The sequence below is a fragment of the Garra rufa genome, chromosome 6, assembly GCF_049309525.1.
Source record: "Garra rufa chromosome 6, GarRuf1.0, whole genome shotgun sequence".
Taxonomy (NCBI): Eukaryota; Metazoa; Chordata; class Actinopteri; order Cypriniformes; family Cyprinidae; genus Garra; species Garra rufa.
The window spans coordinates 43,952,283-43,977,264 of NC_133366.1; the positions used below are offsets into that span (position 1 = coordinate 43,952,283).

The 24,982-nt window shown below is 35.7% G+C and overlaps 2 protein-coding genes across 2 annotated transcripts; one reads left to right on the forward strand and one right to left on the reverse strand.

The window, feature by feature from the left end:
• Positions 1–93: 93 nt before the first annotated feature.
• spink4 (serine peptidase inhibitor, Kazal type 4) lies at positions 94–914 on the reverse strand. The gene is made up of 4 exons (XM_073842168.1): positions 824–914; positions 562–593; positions 336–448; positions 94–201 (listed from the first exon to the last, which is right to left on the reverse strand). The coding sequence occupies exons 1-4, from the start codon at positions 870–872 to the stop codon at positions 156–158; spliced, it is 240 nt and encodes a 79-aa protein (XP_073698269.1). The 5' UTR covers positions 873–914; the 3' UTR covers positions 94–155.
• A 7,825-nt stretch (positions 915–8,739) lies between these two features.
• Positions 8,740–23,568, forward strand: mttp (microsomal triglyceride transfer protein). The gene is made up of 18 exons (XM_073842110.1): positions 8,740–8,905; positions 9,907–10,094; positions 11,101–11,244; positions 11,349–11,456; positions 11,544–11,660; positions 11,748–11,887; positions 11,979–12,129; positions 13,282–13,439; positions 13,882–14,050; positions 14,980–15,087; positions 15,612–15,824; positions 15,903–16,114; positions 16,229–16,326; positions 18,839–18,960; positions 19,050–19,277; positions 19,863–19,987; positions 22,439–22,609; positions 22,722–23,568. The coding sequence occupies exons 1-18, from the start codon at positions 8,845–8,847 to the stop codon at positions 22,867–22,869; spliced, it is 2,661 nt and encodes an 886-aa protein (XP_073698211.1). The 5' UTR covers positions 8,740–8,844; the 3' UTR covers positions 22,870–23,568.
• The last annotated feature ends 1,414 nt before the right edge of the window (positions 23,569–24,982 follow it).

Consider the following 24,982-nt stretch of genomic DNA (forward strand, 5'->3'; position numbering starts at 1 on the left):
CAGTTCAGTAGTTCACTCTGGTTGAAAACTCCTGTCAAAGTGCAATATTGGTCTCTCTGAGACGCTGAATGTTGAAGAAAACAAACACAGATGTTCCATTTCAGATGCTTTAATTTGGCCGCAGATCTTAATGATCCTGTATGTCATGCAGGAGTTCAGCAGCTGCCATCTTTTGTGATTAAAATGTCTGATTTGGCTTTCCTGAAAAAGACACAAAAAGCTATCATTTTATAAAAAATAAATGTACATTATATATCTAGTTGTCTGTCTCTCTCTCTCTCTCTGTGTGTGTGTGTGTGTGTGTGTGTGTGTGTGTGTGTGTACATAACACCTACAGTCTTTCCACACACAGCGCACACTCGTTGGCATAGGTGTTCCCGTCACTGCCGCACACAGGTGCGAAGTTCATAGGACACGCATGGATCTCGACCATCTCAGAGCATGCAGCCTACATAACACACGCAAACTCTTAAATGTGGCATTGAATTCCAATCATTGTAACTCCTAAAAGTTCAACAGTAGTTAATTATTCACTAAGAACAACAAAAAATTCCTTCATACCTTTCGTGGTGAGCCAGGTGTTCCCTGTGCCCCTGAAACAAAAGGGAACTGTTTAACATATTCCTTTGTGATAGAAGAGGTTAAACCTGTTTTTATTGTTTCTCCAAAGCTCTTACATCATTTTTACGGTACACAGAACAACAGTGAAGAGGTGAACTCACTGTTTCTAAAGCTTTACAAACAATAATATTCAACAAAGTCATGAACTGGTTAATATTAGTGAACACTCGTCATAAGTGTGGCTTTTGTATGTTAACTATACCTGAAGCGAGCAGCAGAAACAGGCCGAAGAGAAGCACTCGTATAGACATATTGTCACAGAATGAGCTCAACAGTGCTCACATGACTTTATATGACAGCAATGAGGTGTGGGAATTTCAACACTTGAACACACACCCACACACACAAAACAGATTCCCACCTCTCAAAGCACACGTCAGTTACCCACAGTAGAGATAAGACAGTTTAATGCAGGAATATTAGTACTGCACTGTTGTAAACTAAATTTTACAGAACTTCTACAACGGAGAGTAAAGAACGTGATATGTACTCGTCTCTGATGTCGTTTTATAGTTGATGGTTAAAACTATATAAACATTACAGTATGACATTACAGAAACTTGAGAATGGGAATGTTTGTCAGAACAATATCCTTATTGTTCCTGCTTGACATTTTTGTTTAGCTGATATAATGAGGAACATTATATTTTGATATTTTTCCCTTGAATATCTGTAATAAGTTGTGTGATATAATATTTTAATTAAATTTTTAAAATCATAAAAATTAGAATGTAGGCTATTAGTGAATTTAATTGACTCCACAGACAAAAATTTAAAAAATTAAATTATTAAATTATTAAATTAAAATACGTCAAAATAAATACTATACAGGTCGAAAACTTAGAATACTACGTTTTTTTTTTCTTTTTAATATTTAAAGACTTTGTTCACCACGGCTGCATTTATTTGATTTAAAATACTCTATATGTGACCCTGTCATAAGGATTTTTTTTTTTTATTGAGATTGAAGCTGAATAAATCAGCTTTCCATTGATTTATGGTTTGTTAGGAAAGGACAATATTTGGCCAAGATAAAAATGAAAATGACCGTGCTACTTATGTCACGAAACCAACAGAGAGACAGAGAGGAGGTTAGGAAGCTGAACGAGGTTTTAATAAAAACCAACAAAGTTACAACAAAACACAGTTCAGTGAACATCTCAATACATCATTACAAAAAGGAAAGAAGATAAATGAACAAATTAACAAAACTTATCTTGAAGGGTAGGCGTTGAACAGAAATAAACCAAACAAACAGAATGTTTGCTAAATAAGGAAAAGAAACAGGTTCAGATGGTCAAACTGGCAGACTGGTAACAGGCTTACCAGTAACAGACTGGTAACAGTGCCCCCTCCTCCATGGGCAGCTCCCGATGCTCGGATGCAGCGACGAGGGCGGCCCCGGGGTCTGGGTGCGGGCTTGTCAGGATGGCTAAGATGGCACTCGGAACTAGGATGTCCTTGCGTGGGACCCATGAACGCTCCTCAGGGCCGTACCCCTCCCAGTCGATGAGGTACTCGAGGAGGCCCCCTCGTCGCCGAGAATCCATAATTTCACGGACCCTGTAGACTGTGGGACCTTCGACGACCTCAGGAGGAGGGGGCAAGTCTGGACCGTCAGACTCTGAGGAAGGAGGAAGAGAGGTGTTAGTGGCAGGCTTGAGGAGGGAAACATGAAAGCTAGTTTAATAGCCAATAACTCCCGGTTACCGATGTCGTAGTTTTGTTCCGCCGGGAAAAACTTCCAAGAGAAGAAGGCACATGGGTGAAGTTTGGGAGGCTCTCCAGAATACTGGGAGAGTACGGCTCCGGGAACCAACTGTGGAGGCATCGACCTCCACGATGAAAGGCTTGGTAGGATCAGGCAGAACGAGGGCCGGGGCCATACTGAAGGCGTCCTTGAGGGCGGTGAAGGCTTGCAAGGCTGAAGGGTTCCAGGTGAGTACTTTGGGCTGATTACGGAGCAGGTTGGTGAGGGGAGCGGACAGGCGACTGAAATTGTTAATGAAGCGGCGGTAGAAGTTGGCAAAGCCAAGGAATCTTTGGAGTTCTTTGATGGTAGAGGGTGTGGGCCAGTCCCTGATGGCTGCGACCTTGCTGGTGTCCATGTGGATCCCTGCAGGGCTGATGACGTACCCGAGGAACTGGATGGTGGTCCGGTGGAACGCACACTTCTCAGCTTTGAGGTAGAGATGGTGTTTCCTCAGCTTCTCCAGGACCTGCGTGCTGTAGATGAGGATGTCATCAATATAGACGATGACAAAACGATAGAGAAACTCCCGGAACACCTCGTTCATAAAGCTCTGAAAGACAGATGGAGCATTGACCAGGCCATAGGGCATGACCCGGTACTGATAGTGGCCAGCAGGAGTGATGAACGCCGTCTTCCATTCGTCTCCCCGACGCACCCGAACGAGGTTGTATGCACTCCGCAGGTCCAGCTTCGAGAAGATGTGAGCTCCTCGCAGTTCCTTGAGTGCTGCAGGGACGAGTGGCAGAGGATAGGGAAACTTGACGGTTTAGGAATTGAGGGCCCAGTAATCAATGCAAGGTCGCAGGCCTCCATCCTTCTTCTCTACGAAGAAGAAGCTGGAGGCGGCTGGAGAGGTAGAAGGACAGATGAAGCCTTGCTGGAGAGCCTCCTTGATGTAATCCTCCATGGCCTTCTGTTCCGGGATGGACAGAGGGTATGTCTTACCCTTAGGGAGTTTCGCCCCAGGTAGCAAGTCTATGGCGCAGTCCCATGGCTGGTGTGGTGGGAGTTTGGTGGCTGCCTGCTTGCTAAAGACATCCTGGAACGCCCGGTACTCTGGAGGGATGGAAGGACTTGACCCAGATTCAGGACTCTCAACAAGGGTCGAATGAAGGTTCAGGGAAGGTTCGAAGCATTGAAGAGGGACAGGTAAGTTCTTCAGACATGAGTTAAAGCACCCAGTGCTCCAGTGGAGAACATCACATTTGGAGTATGATGATGAGCGGCAGGTGCAGGTGGTTAGAAGGCTGGTGATTGGGATCGTACAGGTGCAGATGATGAATCTGACGGTCCTGGTGGTTGCGTGACAACTTAAGACAGGCTTTGTGGTTCAGGGTCACATATTAATATTAATTGGAAAATGAAGATTGTCTCCATCTACAGGCTGAAACAGGTCAGTGTAGGTGGATTTAATGAATTTACTGTGTATTACAATGAGATACATAACAAAAAATAACAAAAATTCTCCACAGATAACAAAAATTAAATAAAACTTAAATAAATAAGGTCAAAATAAATAAAACTACTGGTCAAAAACTTGAAAAAATTAAGTTTTTTTTGTTTAAAGACTATTTGTTCGCCAAGGATGCATTTATTTGATCAAAATACGGTCATTATATTAATATAGATCATTGGAAAAAGAAGTTTGTCTCCATCTACAGGCTGAAGCAGGCCAGTGCTGGTGGATTTAATGAATTGTGTATGACAATGAGATAAATAAATAAAAATAATAATACAAAAAAAATTCTCCACAGATAACAAAAAAAGAAAAATAAGAAAATAAAATAAAACTACTGGTCAACTTTTGAACAATTAGGCTACTTTGTTCGCCAAGGCTGCATTTGATCAAAAATAGTCATTATATTAAAGGGGCTATATGTAACTTTTTCCCCAAAATAAATGTAACAATAGCCTTTTTATTATACCATTTATGACTCAAAAATCTCCTGATGAGCATACTGACACCTTGTCAGCTCACAGTGGGTGCACCTATAAGCCTGTATCCTATTTTTCCTATTTTCTGTCGGGTCGGATTTTTTGCGCGCTGTCTGCGGATGTGACATCAAGCGCGTTCATGTTAAACGTTTCAGATCACTCTGCCACCACCGCTAGTCATATATATTGCAAACAAACTTAGTTTCTCAAACAATATATGTATTTGACTGTTCTTCTTACCTCTGTAAACATAATGTTGACTTCTTTGCAGCGGATGACTTGTGAACGTACTTGTGTACATACGAGCGCGCGCTGCCAGAGCGGGCAGAAAGGAAGAGCAGTTCCGTTTTTTGGCCACAGGTGTCAGTCGCGAGTTTAAATTTCAGAAAGTTACATATAGCCCCTTTAATATTAATTGGAAAAAGAAGATTGTCTCCGTCTATAGGCTGAAACTGTGTATGACAATGGGATAAAATAAAAAACAACAAAAATTCTCCACAGACAACAAAAATAAAATAACTACTGGTCAAAAATGTGGAATAATTACGGTTGTTTTGTGTTTAAAATAGTACTTTTTTCACCAAGGCTGCATTTATTTGATCAAAATACAGTTATTACATTAATATAGATAATTGGCAGAAGAAGATTGTATCCATCTACAGTCTGAAACAGGTCAGTGCAGGTGGATTTAATGAATTGACTGTATGACAATGAGATAAATAACAAAAATTCTCTACAGACAATAACAACAACAACAAATTAAATGAAAGAAATTAAATAACATTTAAAGAAAGAAAGAAAGAAATAAACAAATGTAGTGGTCAAAAACGATGAAAAACGTAAAAAAAAGATGGCTTTATGTTTAAAGACTACTTTTTTGCCTAGGGTTAGGGTTAATTTAAAAAAAACAACAGACAACAACAACAAAATAAACAAGGTTGAAATAAATAAAACTACTGGTCAAAAACGTGTAGTAATTAAGATTTATTTATTTGTAATTATTACAGACTACTTTTATTATATTAATATACATGTAGCTAATTGGAAAAAAAGAATATTGTCTCCATCTACAGGCTGAAACAGGTCAGTGCAGGTGGATAGCTAAATAACAAAAAAATAACAAAAATTCTCTACAGATAACAAAATAAATAAATAAATACAACTAGAATAATTAAGATTTCTTAAAATGCTTTTATGAGAATTTACTGTGTATGTCACTGAGATAAAGCAAGGCTTTGCTAAATATGATAGTATTAGATTTGAATATTATTATTTGTAATACTTACATGAATATAATGTTACAGCCACATTGTTATGTGCTGGACTACAATATTACAAACACAGTTCAGGGATTGCGCTGCTTATTTAACCTGTCACTAGGGGTCACTTTATAACACACTTAACAACCTCATAATGTCAGTACCAGATAGTCTGTAGAAATTCACATGATTTAGTGGTCATTTGGGTTGATAATGAAAATTACAAGGAAAACACATTGTTATGTTTCTAAAAGGTTACCTAAAGGTTATCAAAAATGATCATTAGGAGGTTAATGATTACAAGTATTTTGCTTATAGGCCTATTAGGCCGGGTGAAACTTTGTTCTGCTGACCTGAAGCTCTGCTGCAAAAGCGGAAATCAAAACTAACTGACAAAGAAAAAGCAACCCAGCTGCACTTACAAAAAAAAAAAAAAAAACTGGAAACTTAGAGACAAAATGTTTTCACAATGTGTTTTTTCAAGGTTGTACGTATTATAATGAAAAACGCAGATATAATAATACTACTCTTTTTAATAAATGAGAAATGCTACCAGATCAGTGTTTGAATGCATACTGTGCCAGCACTTCTGTGATTCACAATAGGGCCAAAAGGTGGTGATGAAGTACTGTGCTATTTTTCAATGCATTCCTGTCATAGTATATATATGTGTGTGTGTGTGTGTGTGTGTGTGTGTGTGTGTGTGTGTGTGTGTATGTGTGTAAATGTTTAATATTAATCATATACAGATTTCATTTAATTAATTATTAATTATTTCATAATTATTTTTAGAGCCATTTTAAATGATTCATGATGTTCTGCATACAATGGTGTTTAGTAATAAATATCAGATACTCAGATACATGTACCAAAATAATTTAACTCATTGCAGAACATTCACAGTATAGATGTGGAATCTAATACTGTATATTAAGTCAATGTGTAAAACGTCCTTAAGTGCTGAATATTCAGATAGTAAATTAAACCGCTCCATATACATATGATGAATGATGAACTATTACTCAGTGCTAATCTGATCACTTTCTGACAGTGGTTTCTTTACGGGAAAGAATCAAAGATAAGCATCAATACCATGGCATTGTAATCACAGCTGATTCAATCAGAAGCTCTTTCTGTCTCATCTTCGTGAGTCTCAGTGTTTGTCCTGATGAGCAGAAGTCCTAAACTATTCTTCAAAGGCTGTTTGATACTGCATAAGGAATTCCTTTTCTTTTCGTACAGTACATGACAAAATGATATGTGACTGTGTGATACTGCCAATTTTAATGCAGTGATAATACAGCTGCAATCTAGGTGAAAGGTACTGCAGTAAAATGAAAATGACTCTCTTATAAATGGTTACGCACACGTGCAATCATGCCACGCATCAAAGATCATCGACCACATCATCATCATGCACATAATTCATCCAGTATCCACTTTCTTATTGGATGTTGAAACACGAGTCTCACATCTATACTCAATTGTTTTGTTAGAAAATATAAGCTATATACTGTATATATCGTTTTATATATATATATATATATATATATATATATATATATATATATATATATATATGTAGTTTATCTTTATGTACGAAAATAATTAAAATGAACAAACATTATAAAAACTACATAAACATAAAAAAACGAATAAAAATGACAAAATAATAAAATAGAAATGAAAACCGAAAATATAAAAATGAAAACAAATTTAAAATAATAATATTATCTCAAAGATACCAAAATAACAGACTTCTTTATATGGTTTTGCTAAAAATATTGTATTTACGTTGAATTTCTCACATCATTAAATTGTGCTTTTGTGTTTAAGGCTGACATTTTTGGAAAATGACATGCCAAAGAAATATGTCTTTTCATTAGGCTATATTAAAAAAATGCAGTTAATTTTTTTTTTTTTTTTTTTTAGAAAACAGTCAGTTTAGACAGTAAGATTTTTAATGTATTTTAAAGAAGTCTCTTCTGCTCACCAAGTCCGTATTTATTTATTCCAAAGTAGGTCTACGGTAAAATTTCTGTAATATTTTTACTATTTAAAATAACAGTTTTCTATTTAAATATATATTTAAAATGTAATTTATTCTTGTGGTTTTAAATCTGATTTTTTAAATCATCATTACTCCAGTCACATGATCCTTCAGAAATCATACTAATATTCTGATTTGCTGCTCAAAAAACATTTATTATTATTATTTTTATTATGTTGAAACCAACTGAGTAGATAGTTCAGAAGAACAGCATTTTATGTGAAATAGAAATCTTTTGTAACATTATAAATGATTATCATCACTTTTGATCAATTTAAAGCATCCTTGCAAAATAAAAGTATTAATTTCTAAAAGTATTAAAGTTTAAAAAGTATTAAGTATTAAAAGTATCAATTTCTTTCTTAACAAAAGCATTTGATTTCAGATAAATGCTGATCTCTGGATCTTTCTATTCATCGAAGAACCCTGAAAAAAGACTCATAATAATTATATTAAAAATGTTTCAGCGAATAACAAATCAGCATATTAGAATGATTTCTGAAGGATCATGTGACACTGAAGACTAAAGTAATGCTGCTGAAAATGTAGCTTTGATCACAGAAATAAAATTACATTTTAAAATATATTCACATAGAAAACAGTTATTTTAAACAGTAAAAATATTTCAAAATTGTACTGCTTTTGCTAAACTTTAGATGCAAATAGATGCAGGTGAGCAGAAGAGACTTCTTTAAAAGCATTCAAAATCTTTCTGTCCAAAACCTTTTGACCAGTAGTGTACATATTTTTTTCAAAATGCCTGAAACTATAAATACAAAAACTACATTTCAAGTGTATTTTTTTTAGAATATAATATAATTATGTTATGATGTCGTTGAGTACAACAAAATGAATGAGCTAATCCTGTCATGAAGGATGCGGTAATCGCGTTTGATCATTATGAAGGACAGAAACTCCCCTGTATGCGCTTTCAAAGAGATGAGCGCTGATTGATGCGCGCTACCGAAGCGATTCGACCAAACCGACCCTACTATAAAAATAAAACCCCGTCCCTGAGGAGCGTTCATTCACCAAATCTCGGCGAGCTCTGCCGGTTAATTATTAGCCGTTATCTCGTACTTAGTACCGGAGCGTGGAGTTTGGAGTCTGAACCTCAAATCCAGATAAACACACGGAGAGGGAAAGAGAGAGAGCTGAAGGATCAGGCAACCATCCTTTCTCTGGCCCGCAGACCTTTAACGCTCACAGCACTCAGCGAGCCAACCATGCTGCGGCTTGCCGGACTTTTACTATGTGTGACCTCCTTTTTAAGTACCTCATCTCGTGGTAAGTGATTTTTTAAAATCTGAAGACATAAAAAAAATCAATAAATGCAAAAAATAGGCTATACGTTTTCTTGTTGCATAATTTTAATATTGCATCGATTTGAGTGTTTTTGAGGATCACTGAGGTGTATAGAATAGCAATTCTGTGACCTTTTATTAATGATGTGGGTAGTCGGTTAGTCACACCTTTCATTCATTCTGTGCCCAGATTCATCTAATCATTGTAAGTACAATCATCACTATGTTAATTCAGTAACAGTATCATATTGAAATGTTGTTGTTTTTATGTTAAACATGTAAAAATAAATGTAAAAGTTAAATAAAAGTGTTTATTTGTTTCAGGAGGTAAATCAGGGCATAATCTCTGTATCAGAAGATGTGATGCAACCTGAGTGTGACACGTCAGCGTTTTTAGGACAAGACTGAACTGTGTTGGCAGAAAGGATCATGGTCTTGTTTTGCATAGATACTATACTTGTTTATGAATCAACAATCTTAAAATTCACGCAAAATGTCAGGGCACAGCATTAAATGTCAATATTGTGTCACATAAAGAGGTTAAGAACGTGATCCATATATTTGATGATTACAAGCTAAGGATTAATAGCTCATAGTACATTGTTATCTGAGACCCACCTACAGTTACAGATTACTACATTCCTCTTCCTTATGTATTACCTTCTGTGAAAGTCTGTGGATTTCCCCTGGAGTGCCTTCTTCCTTTTTCTTGTGGCTTTCTCTTGAACACATTATATGAGCTTGTGGATGTAAATCCTGTGTGTGAAACAAACCAATGGATCAATTTAGATTTCAGGTAGAGTAATTGTTTCCATCAGCTCCACGACTGAGTTATAGCTGACTGATTTGATGGTCAATTCACTTCCTGCTTCTCTAATTTCACATTCCTCCCTTGTCCAGCTGCATGTGTCTTACATGCCAGTGAGTGAAAGTCGGCTGAAGATCTAGAATGTGTCACAGCATGACTTTTTTGTGTTTTTTCAGGTGCGAGTGCTGGACCAAGGCTGGATAATGACAAAGTCTACAAATATAGTTACAGCGCTGAGGTCGGGCTAAACAGGCCGACAGGATCCACTAGAGGGAACACTGGATTCAGGATTAGCAGTGATGTGGACATCAGCCTGGTCTGGAGGAACCCAGACATTCAGGATGAGCAGCTACTTCAAGTGCAGGTAGGGAAAGAACTTTACTGATTTATATATTTATTTATTTTTAATAAAGTGAGAAGGTGTGCTTATATTGAATGCACTTTCAGAGTACTTCAAGCTTAAAAAGTGCATTTAAATGTTGTTTTTAAAAATAATACAATAATTAAAAAACATATTATTCACTACCAGTCAAAAGTTTTTGAACAGTAAGATTTTTAATGTTTTTAATGTCTCTTCTGCTCACCAAGACTGCATTTGTTGGATTCAAAGTACAGCAAAAACAGTAAAATAGTGAAATATTTGTACCATTTAAAACAATAATTTTCTATTTGAATATATTTTAAAATGTAATTTATTTCTGTGATTTCAAAGCTGAATTTTTAGCATCATTACTCCAGTCACATGATCCATTGTAATATTCTGATTTGTTGAATACAGTACATTTTTCAGGTTTCTTTGAAGAATAGAATAGCATTTATCTGAAATAGAAATCTTTTGTAACATCGTAAATGCCTTTATAATCACTTTACAATCACTTTATAATCTTAAGATCTTAAAGATGTACTCAACTGTTTTAAATATTGATTATAATAATACTAAAAATGTTTCTTAAACAGCAAATCAGCATATCAGAATAATTTCTGAAGGATCATGTGACACTGAAGACTTGAGCAATGTTACATTTTTAAATATATTCAAATTGATTTTGACTATTTTACTTTTATTTTAATTTTCACAATATTACTGATTTTGTTGTATTGTGGATCAAATAAATGCAGGCTTGGTGAGCAGAAGAGAATTCTTTAAAAAACATTAAAAATCTTACTGTTCAAAAACTTTTGACTGGTAGTGTATATATAATTTAGTTTCAGTCATTTTAGTGCTTCAATTTAACAAACATCAGAAATGTTGCTTTGTCAACTAGCTATGTTTATTTAATTTCAAATGATGAAAATATCTTAAAAATAAAAAATAAAAATTTTGTTAACAATAATAACCCTTGTGCAAAATCACCTTTTCCTGTTTGCAGATTTCAAATGTTCGAGTTGAAAGTGCTGGAACGCGCTCCCGCAAAAACAACATCTTCCATGGCAGCTCAGCAGAAAGCATTCTGGGTAAAGTCAGGCTTGAGGCACTTCAGAAGCCCTTCATGGTGCTGTGGAAAATGGGCAAGGTAATAAACATTTCATTGTGTATCATAAAAATGTTTCATTTGGATTTTCAGCTTAGAATTTTTAAACATTTTCCATAGTGATTTGACTTCTTGTGCAATTTTAGATTAGAAGCCTGTATGCCCAAAAGGCGGAGCCTGCTACCATTAAAAACTTGAAGAGGGGTGTGGCCAGTATGCTAATGATGCAGCTAAAGTCCGGAAAGATGTCTGAGGTAAAGACTGACTATTGCAATTCTCCACTGAAATGCTTAAAGTATGTACTTTTTTGTAAATTAAAATACTTTCTCTGTAATCTGCAGACTGATGCTTCAGGAAAATGTTTAAGTGAGTACAAAGTTACCAAAGATCAGGTGATCCGTACAAAACACATGGATACTTGCAAAACACAAGAGATGGGATTCACTACACACAGCCCAGTGAGACAAAAACCTGTATTCTCATCTTACCTCCTTTATACACCATTCCTTGCGCTTTTTATTCACTTTTCCTCTCTTCTCCTCTAGGTATTGGGTGTCAGTGGGAAGTCTGCTTCTGAAACAGTAATCACTCTGGAAAAGGGCATCATTAAGTCTGCTGATGTTGAGGAAACACACATTTTGTCCATCAATACTCATCATAAAGCTGCAACTAAAGTCCTGTCCAGGTACCAAAGAAATAAAATGTGAAAACAAATCATGCATGATCAACAGAATGAATCAATGAATGGAATTAAAGGTTCTTCTCATTTCCCATAGGCAGTCACTGAAGCTTAAAAAGATTGAGGTTGGGCCAGCAGAAGTGGCGGGGAAAGATGCCGCAAGTGTGGTGAAGTCTCTGGATGACAAATTCTTGTCTGTTGGAGTCATGGTGGAGAAAGTTAAAACCAAATGCAAAGGATGCCCCACTGTGAGTCACCATGTTTTTCTTTTAGCAAAAAACAATGTGTTTGTGCTTATGAATTATTTGAAAATCCAGTCATCACTTTCACAAATCATCACCTTAGAATTATAAGGTTCTATCTGACATTTTTTGTCAAAATTGAGTTATTCACATATTCTTATTCTGTGACAACCTATTTACATTATTTGATGTTTCTTTTGTAAGCTGTGTACACATTGGGGCTTTTTTTAGAGAACAAAAATGGTTCTATCTACAGAAGTCTATGGAATGCAAAAACTTTGAAGCTCAATATCTCGAAAGTGCTCAGAATGCAGATAGAAATTCTAAGGTGACGAAATAACACTGAATTTAACATGAAATTTCAAGTAGAAGGACTGAAATGGGATTTTTGCTTTATTTATAACTTTGATAAACCATTTTTACCAACCTTAATTTTCTTGTGTTTGTGGATTTACTTTGAAGCAGTCAAATTTAATGTTAGTAAATTTCACAAATAATTACAAAAAACTACAAGTAAAACTGAATTGTGACCCTGGGCCACAAAATCAGTCATAAAGGTCAATTTTTTGAAAATGAGAACTGAGGAACTGAGAAAACCACCTCAAGTTGTCCAAATTAAGTTGTTAGCAATGCATATTACTAATCAAAAATTAAGATTTGATATATTTACATTAGGAAATTTGCAAAATATCTTCATGGAACATTATTTAATATCCTAATGATTTTTGGCATAAAAGAAAAATTGATAATTAACCCATACAATGTATTTTTGGATATTGCTACAAATATACCCATGCTACTTAAGACTGATTTTGTGAAATACTGAAATAGTATTTTCTTGCAAAACATACTTCAGAAATCTTTGTTTTATCCACAACTTTTGAAAAACATATTTTACAGTGTTACCTGATTTCCTTACTTTTGTGGAACACGAAAAGAAGTCATTTCAAGGATGTTGACTCAGTTCCCCCCAAAAAAACTCATTTTGTGTCCTGTGGATGCAAGAAATTCATATAGAATTGGAATAACATGAATGATCTTTTAACTGTGTAAAATGATTGCAGGATGTTTTAGGCAATTTAGAAATCCCGGCCAGGACATTTGTATTGTATTGTATTGTATTGTAATTGTGTGTTGTATTGTTTTGGTGTACACTAGCTAATGGATACATGGAAAGCGGTGAAGTCTCAGCTGGAGCCAGACTCACTCTCTAAAGCAGAAGCCCCAAGGAGCTTCCTCACACTCTTACACAGCCTGCGCAAAGCCAGCAAGTCGGAGATCCTGACTGTTCTTCGCAACTGCAGCAAGACTGTACTGTAAGACCAAACTCCTCATTGTGTTTCACTCTTTCTCATTTGTACACATTATTAGAGTCAAGCTAGATACAATACAGGCTACCAACAAAAAGTAGTTAACTACACTGATGATATTTAAGGGAAAGAATAAATAACTTTATTATATATAAATATATTACAATATTTACCTAAGAATAATCAGAGCTGTATTTCTTGTTCGAAATAATTTTGAATTAATTAATCTCAAATTTTGACTTTGAACAGATGAATAAAAAACAATAATAAAACAAAAACCTAGAACATACATACATTTTTTGTACTCACTATAATGAATCACTATAATGAATCAGACTGCATTTGACTATAACCTTGGTTTTGCTGTTCTTTTAGACTTTCTATTTACCAAAGAATCCTGTTTTCAACATTAATAAATGCAGCTTACATTGTTTCTCTGTCTTTCTAGGCCTCAGCTGGTGGATGCAGTAACATCAGCTCAGACTCCGTCTTCTCTCTCAGCCATTCTGGACTTCCTGGACTTCAGTAAGAAGGAAGGTTTGGTGCTGCAGGAGCGCTTTCTGTACGCATGTGGCTTTGCCTCTCACCCTACAGAAAGCATGCTGCAGTCCCTGCTGGTAAGAAAAATGCATTACTGCATGCACATGCAGTTTTCTGCTTAACAAGGCTTCGATTATTTGATTAAAAATGCAGAAAAATCTGTAATATTGTGAAATATTATTGCAATTTAAAATAATGGTTTTCAATTTTAATATAATTTAAAATAGAATTTATTCCTGTGGTGCAAACCTGAATTTTCATCATCATTACTCTAGCCTTCAGTGTCACATGATCCTTCAGAAATTATTCTAATATGCTGATTTATTATCTAACTGTGATACTTTTGTTTCAGGATTCTTTGATGAATAAAATGTAAAAAGAATGACATTTATTCAAAATAGAAATATACACTAATACACAATATACATTACCGTTCAAAGTTTTGGGTCAGTCATTTTTTTCTCCCTTTCTTTGTTTGAAAGAAATTAATACTTTTATTCAGCAAGTATGTGTTAAATTGATAAAAAGTAACAGTAAAGACTTATATTGTTAGAAAATATTTCTATTTTGAATAAATGCTGTTCTTTTCAACTTTATTTATCAAAGAATCCTGAAAAAAGTATCACAGGTTCTGAAAAAAAGCAGCACAGCTGTTTCCAATATTGATTATAAACCAGCATATTACAATGATTTCTGAGGGATCTTAAAGTATGTTAAAATAGAAAACTGTTATTTTAAATTGCAATAGTTTTTCATAATATTACTTTAAATGGAACTTTATTTAGCATAAGAGACTTCTTTACAAAACAGTAAAAATCTTTAATGTGATAAAAAACTGATCCCAAACTTCTGAACGGCAGTGTATATATATGTATAGTTTATACATATTTTATAGTTCCCATTGGTGACATTAGAGGTTAAAAAATTACACATTTCATCTTCAAATGTGCTTAGATTTTTATAATTTTCATTCATCATTTAATTTATGTGACTTGTTGCCCCATAGGATTTGTCTCAAGGAACAATTGGTAGTACAGACATTAAGAAGTCAGTTGTGATCATCATGGGAGCTCTGCTCAGGAAACTCTGTCTGAAAGGAGCATGTGAACTACCGGTGAGTCTGTACACATTAGATTATTATTTGTATTAATTTCTATACTTATAAATGTTCACATATGAGTCATATAATCAGTGTCAAAACTACAATGCAAATAATTTCTAATATTTAAATAAAAATATTAAATTATTGAAGGAAATAAAAATAAAATTCTGCCATCATTCACTCTTGTTCAAGCTGTTCCAAACTTGTTTGAGTTTCTTTCTGCTGAGCACTGAAGAAAATATTTTGAAGGGTGTTGATAACCAAACAGTTGATGGTCCCCCAGTGACTTCAGTTGTATGAAAAAATACAATGGAAGTCAAAGGGGACCATCAACTGTTTGGTTACCCACATCCTTCAAAATATATTCTTTTGTGTTCAACAGAAGAAAGAAACTCATACAGGTTTGGAAAAACTTGAACAAGAGTAAATGATGACAGAATAAAAATTTTTAGGTGAACTATCCCTGAAATATTTAATAAGTAGATCAAACTTTAGTAATTTCAGCTGACTGTGTTTCTTTTGTGTTTGATGTGCAGACAGTGATCAAGGTGAAAGAGATGCTGTTGGCAGGGCCTGACAGCACTCAGGTGGAGTCTGAGGTTCAGATGTACCTGCTAGCATTGAAGAACGCTCTTCTGCCGGAGGGTGTTCCTGTTCTGGCCAAATATGCTGAATCAGAGGTGGGAGCGTTTAGCACCATTGCCATCACAGCGCTGCAGAGATACGACCCTCAGCTGATCACACCAGAGGTAGTTTCTCACTCCCCCATCACCTAGAGGGGCACAAAAAGCTAGTTCTCAACCACATTTAACACTGTCTTTCCACAGGTGAAAAAGGCACTGAACCGCATATACCATCAGAACCAGCGTATTTATGAGAAGAACGTTCGTGCCGCGGCAGCTGATGTGATTATGAGCAGCGGTCCATCCTATATGGAAGTGAAGAACCTTCTGCTCTCCATCGGACACCTGCCACATGAGATGAATAAATACATGCTGTCTAAAATCCAGGACATATTGCGCTTTGAGATGCCAGCCTGGTGGGTGTCACATTTACTAATCTCATTCTCCAGAATTTTAAATGAACAAATTTTAAGTCAGTATGATTATCTGTGTGACACTTGTGTGATAAAAGTCATATGTCTGGTTTGCAGTAAATTGGTACGACAAGTGATGAACGACATGGTTTCCCACAACTATGACAGATTCTCAAAGACCGGGTCATCGTCTGCTTTTTCAGGCTTCATGGCACGTAAGTGAGCTCATGTCCACTCCTGACCTTTATCTTAGGGAGAGGGAGCAAAAAACTGTAACTGGGAGGACAGTTAGGACATTTTAAGAGCCTAACAAGGGGGGGTGGGGGGGTTTAGGATAATTCTAAGGGCCCAACGAGGGAGAGGGGCCCCAGAACACGATTTTTACCCTAACAGGGGGAAAGGTTTGGACAATTCTAAGGGTCCGATAAGGGAGAGGTAGCTCAGAATGCAATTTTTACCGTAATGAGGGGGAAGGTAAAGACCAATTTTAATGTCCCGACGAGGGAGAGGTGGCCCGAAACTCGTTTTTCTACCATAAGAGGGGTTGGGAGATGATTCTAAGGCTCCAAAAAGGGAGAGGGGCCCTGGAACGCCTTTTCCGTAACATTGGAGAGGGAGGGGGATAAGGACGATTCTAATGGCCCGACATGGGAACTTGTTTTTCTACCATAAGGGGGGTTTGGAGATGATTCTAAGGGCCCGAAAAGGGAGAGGGGCCCTGGAACGCCTTTTCCATAACAGAGGGAATTCTAAGGGCCCATAACAGGTGATGGTTAGGATGATTCTAAGGGGCCAACGACGGAGAGGGGATCAGGAATGTGTTTTCATCATAAAAGGTTAGGACAATTCTAGGGCCAGTTGAGGGAGAGGGGGCCCGTAACGTGATTTTTACTGTAATGGGGGGCGGAAGGTTAGGATGATTCTAGGGCCCGACGAGGGAGAGGGGGCCCGGAATGTGATTTTTACCTTAACGGGGAAAAGGTTAGGATGATTCTAAGGGCCTGATGAAGGAGAGAGGGGGCTCGATGAGGAAAAGGGGTCCACATCAGTTTTTACCGAAACTGGGGGAAGGTTAAGATGATTCTAAGGGGCCAACGAGGGAAAGGGTGTCAGGAACGTGATTTTCACCTTTATGGGGGAAGATTAGGACAATTCTAGGGCCGGACAAGGGAAAGGGAGCCCGAAACATGATTTTTACCGTAACAGAGGGAAAGGTTAGGATGATTCTAGGTTGCCTGATGAGGGAGAGGCGGCCTGATGCGGAAGATGGGTCCGGAACACAATTTTAAACATAATAGTGAGAAAGGTTAGGATAATTTTAAGAGCCCGATGAGGAAGCGGGGGCCCAGAACACAATTTTTTACTGTAACGGGACGGGAGAATGTTAGGACATTTCTAAGGGCCCAACGAGCGAGAGGCAGCCTGGAATATGATTTTTTACCATAAGCACAATATCTTTGAGACTTGAAATTAGGGCTGGGCCGATAAACGATATCATATCGAATCGCGATAAAATTTATGTTAATAACGATGATAAGCTCTAGACATTTTTTGCTCGATATGGATTAATCTAAGAGCCAATCACACAGCAGAAATATGCGACAACAGCCAATCAGCGTGCAGCGTGCGTGTGCATGTCAAAGTACAAAGTTCATTTCCTACCGCACTTTGCGAAACAAACACCACAAAAAACGATAAAAAAAAGTGTGGAAGCAGCGACGAAAGTGAAACTAACCTCGAGTTATTATCCAAAGATGTTGAAATTGTCGACAAAAAGGTAGCACGAATTCCATTAAGTGGTTTGGCTATCTAAAAAGTGACTCTCAGCTCAGCTGAGAGTTTGGCGCGATTGTTAAAACTGAAACCGAAAGCAAAAAACGCACGCGCATTCAAAAGCAATTTTAATCCCCCTTGTTTAGGGAGTGACTCCCCAATGCACGCAAATGAGGCTACATGACATATCTAGGCTGTTATTAGTATGTAGACTATAATAGGTTGTGTATGTCTATAGCTCTGTATCATGCTTGAAATATTCGGTCTCTATTTGCACTTTGAATATTTAGAGAGTAGCCTACTTTGATTATGGCTAAATTATCTGCACTTAATACGATTAAGAAAGAACTGTGTCGTAATCTTTTGTTATTTATACTGTAGAGTGTTTCAGAATGCAGTGGTTGCCTCTAATTTAAATAGCTCAACCTATAATAGAGAAAATAAACAATTGTGTTAATAATAATAAATAAATAAATAAATAATTGTTACAAATTATGTTTTTACAATCATTTTATGTTTACATTTTGTACATTTACTCTCATTTACCATACTCTGTCACAACTTTTATTTTTTTAATTTATTTTAGTAAGGTGTTTTAAGTTTTAAGGCCAAATCTGTAATCTGTTTTTAATAAACTATACTTTAAAATGTAATTCAATGAACCCTTTAATTTTTGTGGCTTTAGTCATTGTTGGGATACTATTTTAAAGCTGGCAACATCAACAGCTTATATCGAAATATATATCGTTATCGTTAAATATGGGGAAAAAATTATCGAGATTACATTTTTGCCATATCGCCCAGCCCTACTTGAAATGTAATAGTAACCACCTAGAGCAACCTAGCAACTACGTTGCATCCCAGAAACCCTTTGCAACACTTTGGCAACCACATTTTTGTAGAAGACTAAAGTGTGTCTTGTAGCAGTGTCTGAATTTTTTTATCTTTTAACAGGAACTGCTGATGTCACATGCACCTACAATTTGGACATCCTGTACTCTGGCTCTGGTGTTTTGAGGAGAAGCAACATGAACATTTATGGACAGAGCGACGATGCTCTCCTTCATGGCCTTCAGGTACCCTCATCATTACCACAACGTAATGTTGTACAGCATATGCCATAAACATATAATGTGTGTTCTGACATTCCCTGTCTGTGTTTCAGGTGACGATTGAAGCACAGGGCCTAGAGTCTCTAATTGCAGCCACGCCAGATGAAGGAGAAGAAGAACTGGAGTCTTTTGCTGGAATGTCTGCCCTGCTCTTCGATGTGCAGCTCCGCCCAGTAACCTTCTTCAAGGGCTACAGTGACCTGATGTCCAAGATGTTCTCCATGTCTGGAGATCCAATCAGTGTGGTGAAGGGCCTTATTCTGCTGACAGACCACTCACAGGTACTGTAAGACATTCACCTCAATATACACCCCATCTCTCTGCCTCCCCTGAGCCCATACATTTTTGGTGGGCGGTAATTGAGAATGAATATTGGAAAGTCAAATGAGAGGAGTCAATGCTTCATCGCGATATGATATGACATATATGGTTCAACTATGATTGGTTCATGTGATAAATCCTGCCTCTTCTGTTCGTACGCGTTTTGCGTTCAGCAATCAGTCTGATTGAACATATAATGGAGTTAATGTGAAGACTAATTAAAAAAAGTAAGTAAACAGCTCACACACTTAGATATAATATATTAGATATATTTTACATCAACATAAGACTTAAAATGGCATGAAAACATGATCTGTTGGAGTTTTTAGTGAGTAATGATCAGTTTAGTGAAATTTAAAGTAAATCTTTTTTGTCTGTAACCAGTATTTACTGAGCTATGATGACTGATAACTAATAAAAATAATAGTTAAACACAAATAAAATATATTGTTTAAATTGTTACTGCTTCAAGTTTTTATTTTGGAATAAATGTAAAATGCGGATGAGATTCATACTTAAATTCATACTTTCTCGCTTTTTTTAAGGTGATTTCTCTACAGTCTGGTCTGAGAGCCAGTGCTGAGTTCCAAGGTGGTCTGGCCATCGATATCTCTGGAGGGATGGAGTTCAGCTTGTGGTACAGAGAGTCCAAGACAAGCGTCAACAACAGGTAGAACTTTTAAAACTCCTTGTATGGGGATGATAGCATTGGGGATTGCATTCAGATATAGACCCGAGTTGCCAGTTTAACGACAACCCATGATGTCCTAATGGAAGGCATTTCATCCTGAGTTGCTTTGGATACAAAGTTGGATATGTTCAAATCAACCACTTAAATTACGTTTTAAACCATGGCCAGATGTTTTTCTTCACTTCTTTTCCAAATGACTGTAAATACGATGCCGATGCATCTTATTATAACATCATTAATCCTTCAGAGAGATTCGATGCTAATCCACATCTTTAGCCACAAGTGCACCTGCTTGCTTACTATTAGTTTGTGGATGCAAGCAATGGCAACTTGGCTAAAATGAGACAGGCGAGAAATGAGGGCAATGGAAAGATGCTGTGGTAGGAGTAAAAGATCAAGTGTTGGGGGTAAAATTAGGTTATGATATCGATTGTGAGAAACCGAATCCTTTTAGGGAAAGATTTTAGATCTTTACATTTTAAACCTTAAAGACAATTTACAACTTTGTAGTGAGGGAATATCTCTTTTTATAACTTACTTTTAACGCAGCGGGTTTGCTGTTCTTGGTTTGATGATGGGTATTTCTGGGTGGCATCTGGTTTTCTACATCTGCCAGTCCTCAGGATAGGCAGGGGCAGGTGTATGGATCAGGGCGGCGGGCTTTACCTTCTCCGAAAACTCACACACACGCACGCGCAAGAAGACAAACAAAGACTCATTGACAGACAGACAACCTAATACGTAAACACTTGTGCGTGTGGGCACACAGAAGCGGGGAAAACCGATAGAAAGATAGTTACGCACATAGTCAGACACAAGTGGGATATGTTTAGAAACGAAATAAACCACAGCTCTCTCAGGCGCACAAGATTAGCATGCCTCTACTCAGCCCACTCATCACGAGCAGCCATGTTGAATAGATCATTTAAGGTGGAGGTTGAAAGCATGGAGCCAGACAGTCTCATGTGATATATGAGCCCAAACACCAAAACTGACTCAGCAGAGACTCTGAGGAAGAGACTATATGGCTTTAAATCTCGATCGTAAGTTGTTCTCTGGAGCATGTGTTGTAGGAAGAACGAGCAAAAAGATATTGCTTTTTAAAAAGTTGAGATAGAGTTTAGAGTCAAGTTGTCAAGTTGTCAAGTTGTCGTTATGAGTGCATCTGAAAAGAAAAAAAAAATCTCTTTGGGGTGGAACATTTCAATGAATATTATAAAATTAAAAATTATTTTGTTGTTATTTTGATATTGTATACTGTTATAGTGTTTATTAATATTTTGTTTTAGTTTTTTGTCATATTGTTATGTTTTTGTCTTATTTTGTCTATAAAAAAATATTTATATAGTTTTAGTAATTTTAGCACTTAAATTTACACTTTTTTTTCTGTTAGTTGCCAATGCAACATTTCTAATTTTTGTTGAAGTTGAAGTTTTTTTATCTAGTAATTATTAATTATTTCAATTAAGGAAAACAATAGTTTTGGTTAATAATAACACTGTATAAATATACAAAATATTGTTTAAAATAGTTCATAAATTATTGCAACTTTTTTATTTCAATTAGTAAATTTTTTTTAACCTTTTTTGAAAACATTTGAATTATTTTTGTCATTGTTTTGTCATCTTTTGTCTTTTTAAAAAAATATTTCTTTTTAGCTCCCATATTTGTTTAAGTTTTAGCTTTAGTCATTTTAGCACTTCTGTTAGTTGCCAATGCATTTCTAATTTTCATTTAAGTTTTTTAAGTAAATGAAAATTAAGTAAAATTTTCATTTGAATTTTTTGAATATTTATTTATTTATTTAACTTTTTTAAATGTTGCCAATGCAACATTTCTATTTTCATTTAAGTTTTTTAAGTTTAGGTTTTTCATCTAATATTTTGTTTATTTCAATTAAGGAAAACAATATTTTAATTAATGATAACGATTAATTGAATTTATTCTTAATCTACGAAACTCAAAATATTTGTTAAAATATTGTCTTTTTTAAAAATATTTCTTTTTAGCTCCCATATTTATTTATGTTTTAGTTTTATTAATTTTCACTTAAACTTACATTTTTTTTTTCAAAATTTCATTCAAGTTATCTTAGTTAGTTTTTCACATATTATTTTATTTTATTTTATTTTAGGTTTATTACAATGAAGGAAAACAATAGTTTTAGTTAAATCTAATTTATTCTTAATCTAAGCAACTCAAAATATTGTTTAAAATTGTTCATTATTATTTCAGGTTTTCGTATTTTATTTCAGATAGTTGCCAAGGTTTCCAAGTATCTATCTATCTATCTATCTATCTATATTTAGAATACTTAAGTAAAAAATGTAAAAATGATTCTGACAATGCTGAAGAAATAACTAAAGATTTGCTCTGTGCTCACCGATTTTTTAGTGTACTTTCTAAGCTCATCCTTGACCTTGTTTGCAGGGGAGCATTGGTCGTCGTCGGTAATGTGACAGTGGACACCGACTTCGTAAGCGCTGGAGTGGAAGTAGGTTTTGAGACAGAGGCCACCCTGGACTTCATCACCACCGTGCAGTTCTCAGAGTACCCCTTCCTCGTCTGCATGCAGATGGACAAAACCACCTTCCCCTTCAGGTATCTATCATCCAATCAGATTTTAGGACTAGAGAATGGGTTAAACCCTATATCATTTAAAAATGTGTCAAATGAACAAAACTAACCTGTTTTTGCATCTGTTGTGCTTTAGAGAGACGGTGTCCAAGCAGGAGAAACTGCCCTCAGGACAGACATTCTCCTCAAAGAGGAGCAGAAATCAGCTGGTGCCAGGCTCAGAATTTCCTCTACACCAGGAGAACTCCAACATGTGCAAGAAAGTCTTTGATCCGGCCTGGTAAACCAGCTGGGGGATGCTTTGGATAGCAAATGTACAAGGTTTTCATGCAAACAATCACTAAGTATTTTGTGCCAGTATGTGCTGAAACCTTGAGTCAGTCAGACATGTGAAGGATTATACACTCTTAAAAATAAAGGCTTTAAACGTTTTTTTTTAGTTGGCAGTGATTTCACAGAAGAACCATTTTGGGTTCCCCAAAGAAACTTTTTCAGCAAACTGTCTATTAACTATTAAGTGAAATAAAAAGTTCCATGGATGTTAAAGAACCTTTATTTTTAAGAGTGTACATTGTAAGAGTCCTTATAATAAGTCCAGCCCTGTTCTCCATTTAAGAATGATTAGCACAAATTCAATTTTGTCCACTTTTTTAAATAATATAAATTTATAAAAACGTTTTCAGGATAACCAATGGCACTCTCGTCATGTGACAGAACTATTTGACCCATTAAAACAACAGTGAAATATTTATAAATGATATTACAGCATTATAACAGGACTGTGTATTTGAGGTGCTACTGTGTTATTTATTTAATCAGAGGGCTTTCTGACACACTTCATCCCTCCACCAGGCAGTTCATGCTGTCTGGTTTCCATGATTACACCAGATGTTTACATTCTTGAGAATATTTATGGCAGTCTTGTACATGGGAAGATAATCAACCATGAATAAAGTTTTTTGTTTTTTTTGTCTTTTTTGGAATTTTGTGTCATCTTTTTTGGTGTAAAAATCATCGAAAGTGGAACTTTTAAAAAATATAGAATAGATCTTTATCTATTAGTATGTACAGTGTGCCTATCCTTTATATAGATCATCTACTAGCTTTAAAATATTTATACAGTTGAAGTCAAAAGTTTACATACACCTTGCTGAACCTGCAAAATGTTCAATATTTTACCAAATTAAGAGGGATCATACAGAATGCATGTTATTTTTTATTTAGTACTGACCCCATTCAAGTTTACATACACTTGATTCTTAATATGTGTTGTTACCTGAATGATCCACAGCTCTGTTTGTTTGTTTGTTTGTTTGTTTGTTTAGTGATAGTTGTTCATGACTCCCTTGTTTGTCCTGAACAGTTAAACTGCCCGCAGGTAAACCCTTTCCAACAATGACTGTATGATTTTGAAATCCACACTGAGGACAACTGAGGGACTTTTATGCAACTATTACTGAAGTTTCAAACACTTATTGATGCTTCAGAAGGAACAACAATGCATTAAAAACCTTTGAATTTGAAGATAAGGGTAAATTTCCTTTTTTTGTAAGTAACTTATTTTGTATTTATATAAGTATCTTCTGTAGCTTCTGAAGGGCAGTACTAAATGAAAAAATATGATATTTAGGCAAAATAAGAAAATTGCACACATCTTCATTCTGTTCAAAAGTTTACACACCTGGCTCTTAATGCATGTTTTTTCCTTCTGGAGCATCAGTGAGCATTTAAACCTTCTGTAATAGTTGCATATGAGTCCCTCAGTTGTCCTCAGTGTGAAAAGATGGATCTCAAAATCATACAGACATTGTTGGAAAGGGTCCAAATATACAAAAATGCTGAAAAACCAAAGAATTTGTGGTACCTGAAAAACTTTTCTGAAGAACAGTGGGCAGTTGAACTGTTCAGGACAAACAAGACACTCATGAACAAGGATCACTAAAAAAAGCACAGCTGTGGATCACTCAGGTAACAACACAGTATTAAAAATCAAGTGTACGTAAACTTTTGAACAGGGTCTTTGTTATCAACTCTACTATTATTTTTAGTGTGGACTATATTTAAACATCTTTTATGTGAAATATCTTATTCTGGACAGTACTAAATAAAAAATAACATGCATTTTGTATGATCCCTCTAATTTTGGTAAAATAATTAACATTTTGCAGATTCTGCAAGGTGTATGTAAACTTTTGACATCAACTGTGTAATGAATTTACAGAAAACATTGGTTTGAATAAATCTAAATTAAAACAAATGAAATGTACAGAATAATACACTTTGTACGATTTTTGAAAATAAAAGTTGATTATTATGTTTAACAGTCCTGAGAACACTAAAAAAAAAATATATATAGGGCTAATATTAATAAGAATGTACTAAAAGTTCAGTAGCTGC

Coding starts and splice junctions, on each gene's coding strand:
- spink4 (XM_073842168.1), bottom strand. CDS start 872: ATGTCTATACGAGTGCTTCTCTTCGGCCTGTTTCTGCTGCTCGCTTCA. Junction 449..561: donor CACCTGGCTCACCACGAAAG/GTATGAAGGAAT, acceptor TGTGTTATGTAG/GCTGCATGCTCTGAGATGGT. Junction 202..335: donor GCGCTGTGTGTGGAAAGACT/GTAGGTGTTATG, acceptor TGTCTTTTTCAG/GAAAGCCAAATCAGACATTT.
- mttp (XM_073842110.1), top strand. CDS start 8,845: ATGCTGCGGCTTGCCGGACTTTTACTATGTGTGACCTCCTTTTTAAGT. Junction 13,440..13,881: donor AACTGCAGCAAGACTGTACT/GTAAGACCAAAC, acceptor CTGTCTTTCTAG/GCCTCAGCTGGTGGATGCAG. Junction 16,115..16,228: donor CGCTTTGAGATGCCAGCCTG/GTGGGTGTCACA, acceptor TCTGGTTTGCAG/TAAATTGGTACGACAAGTGA.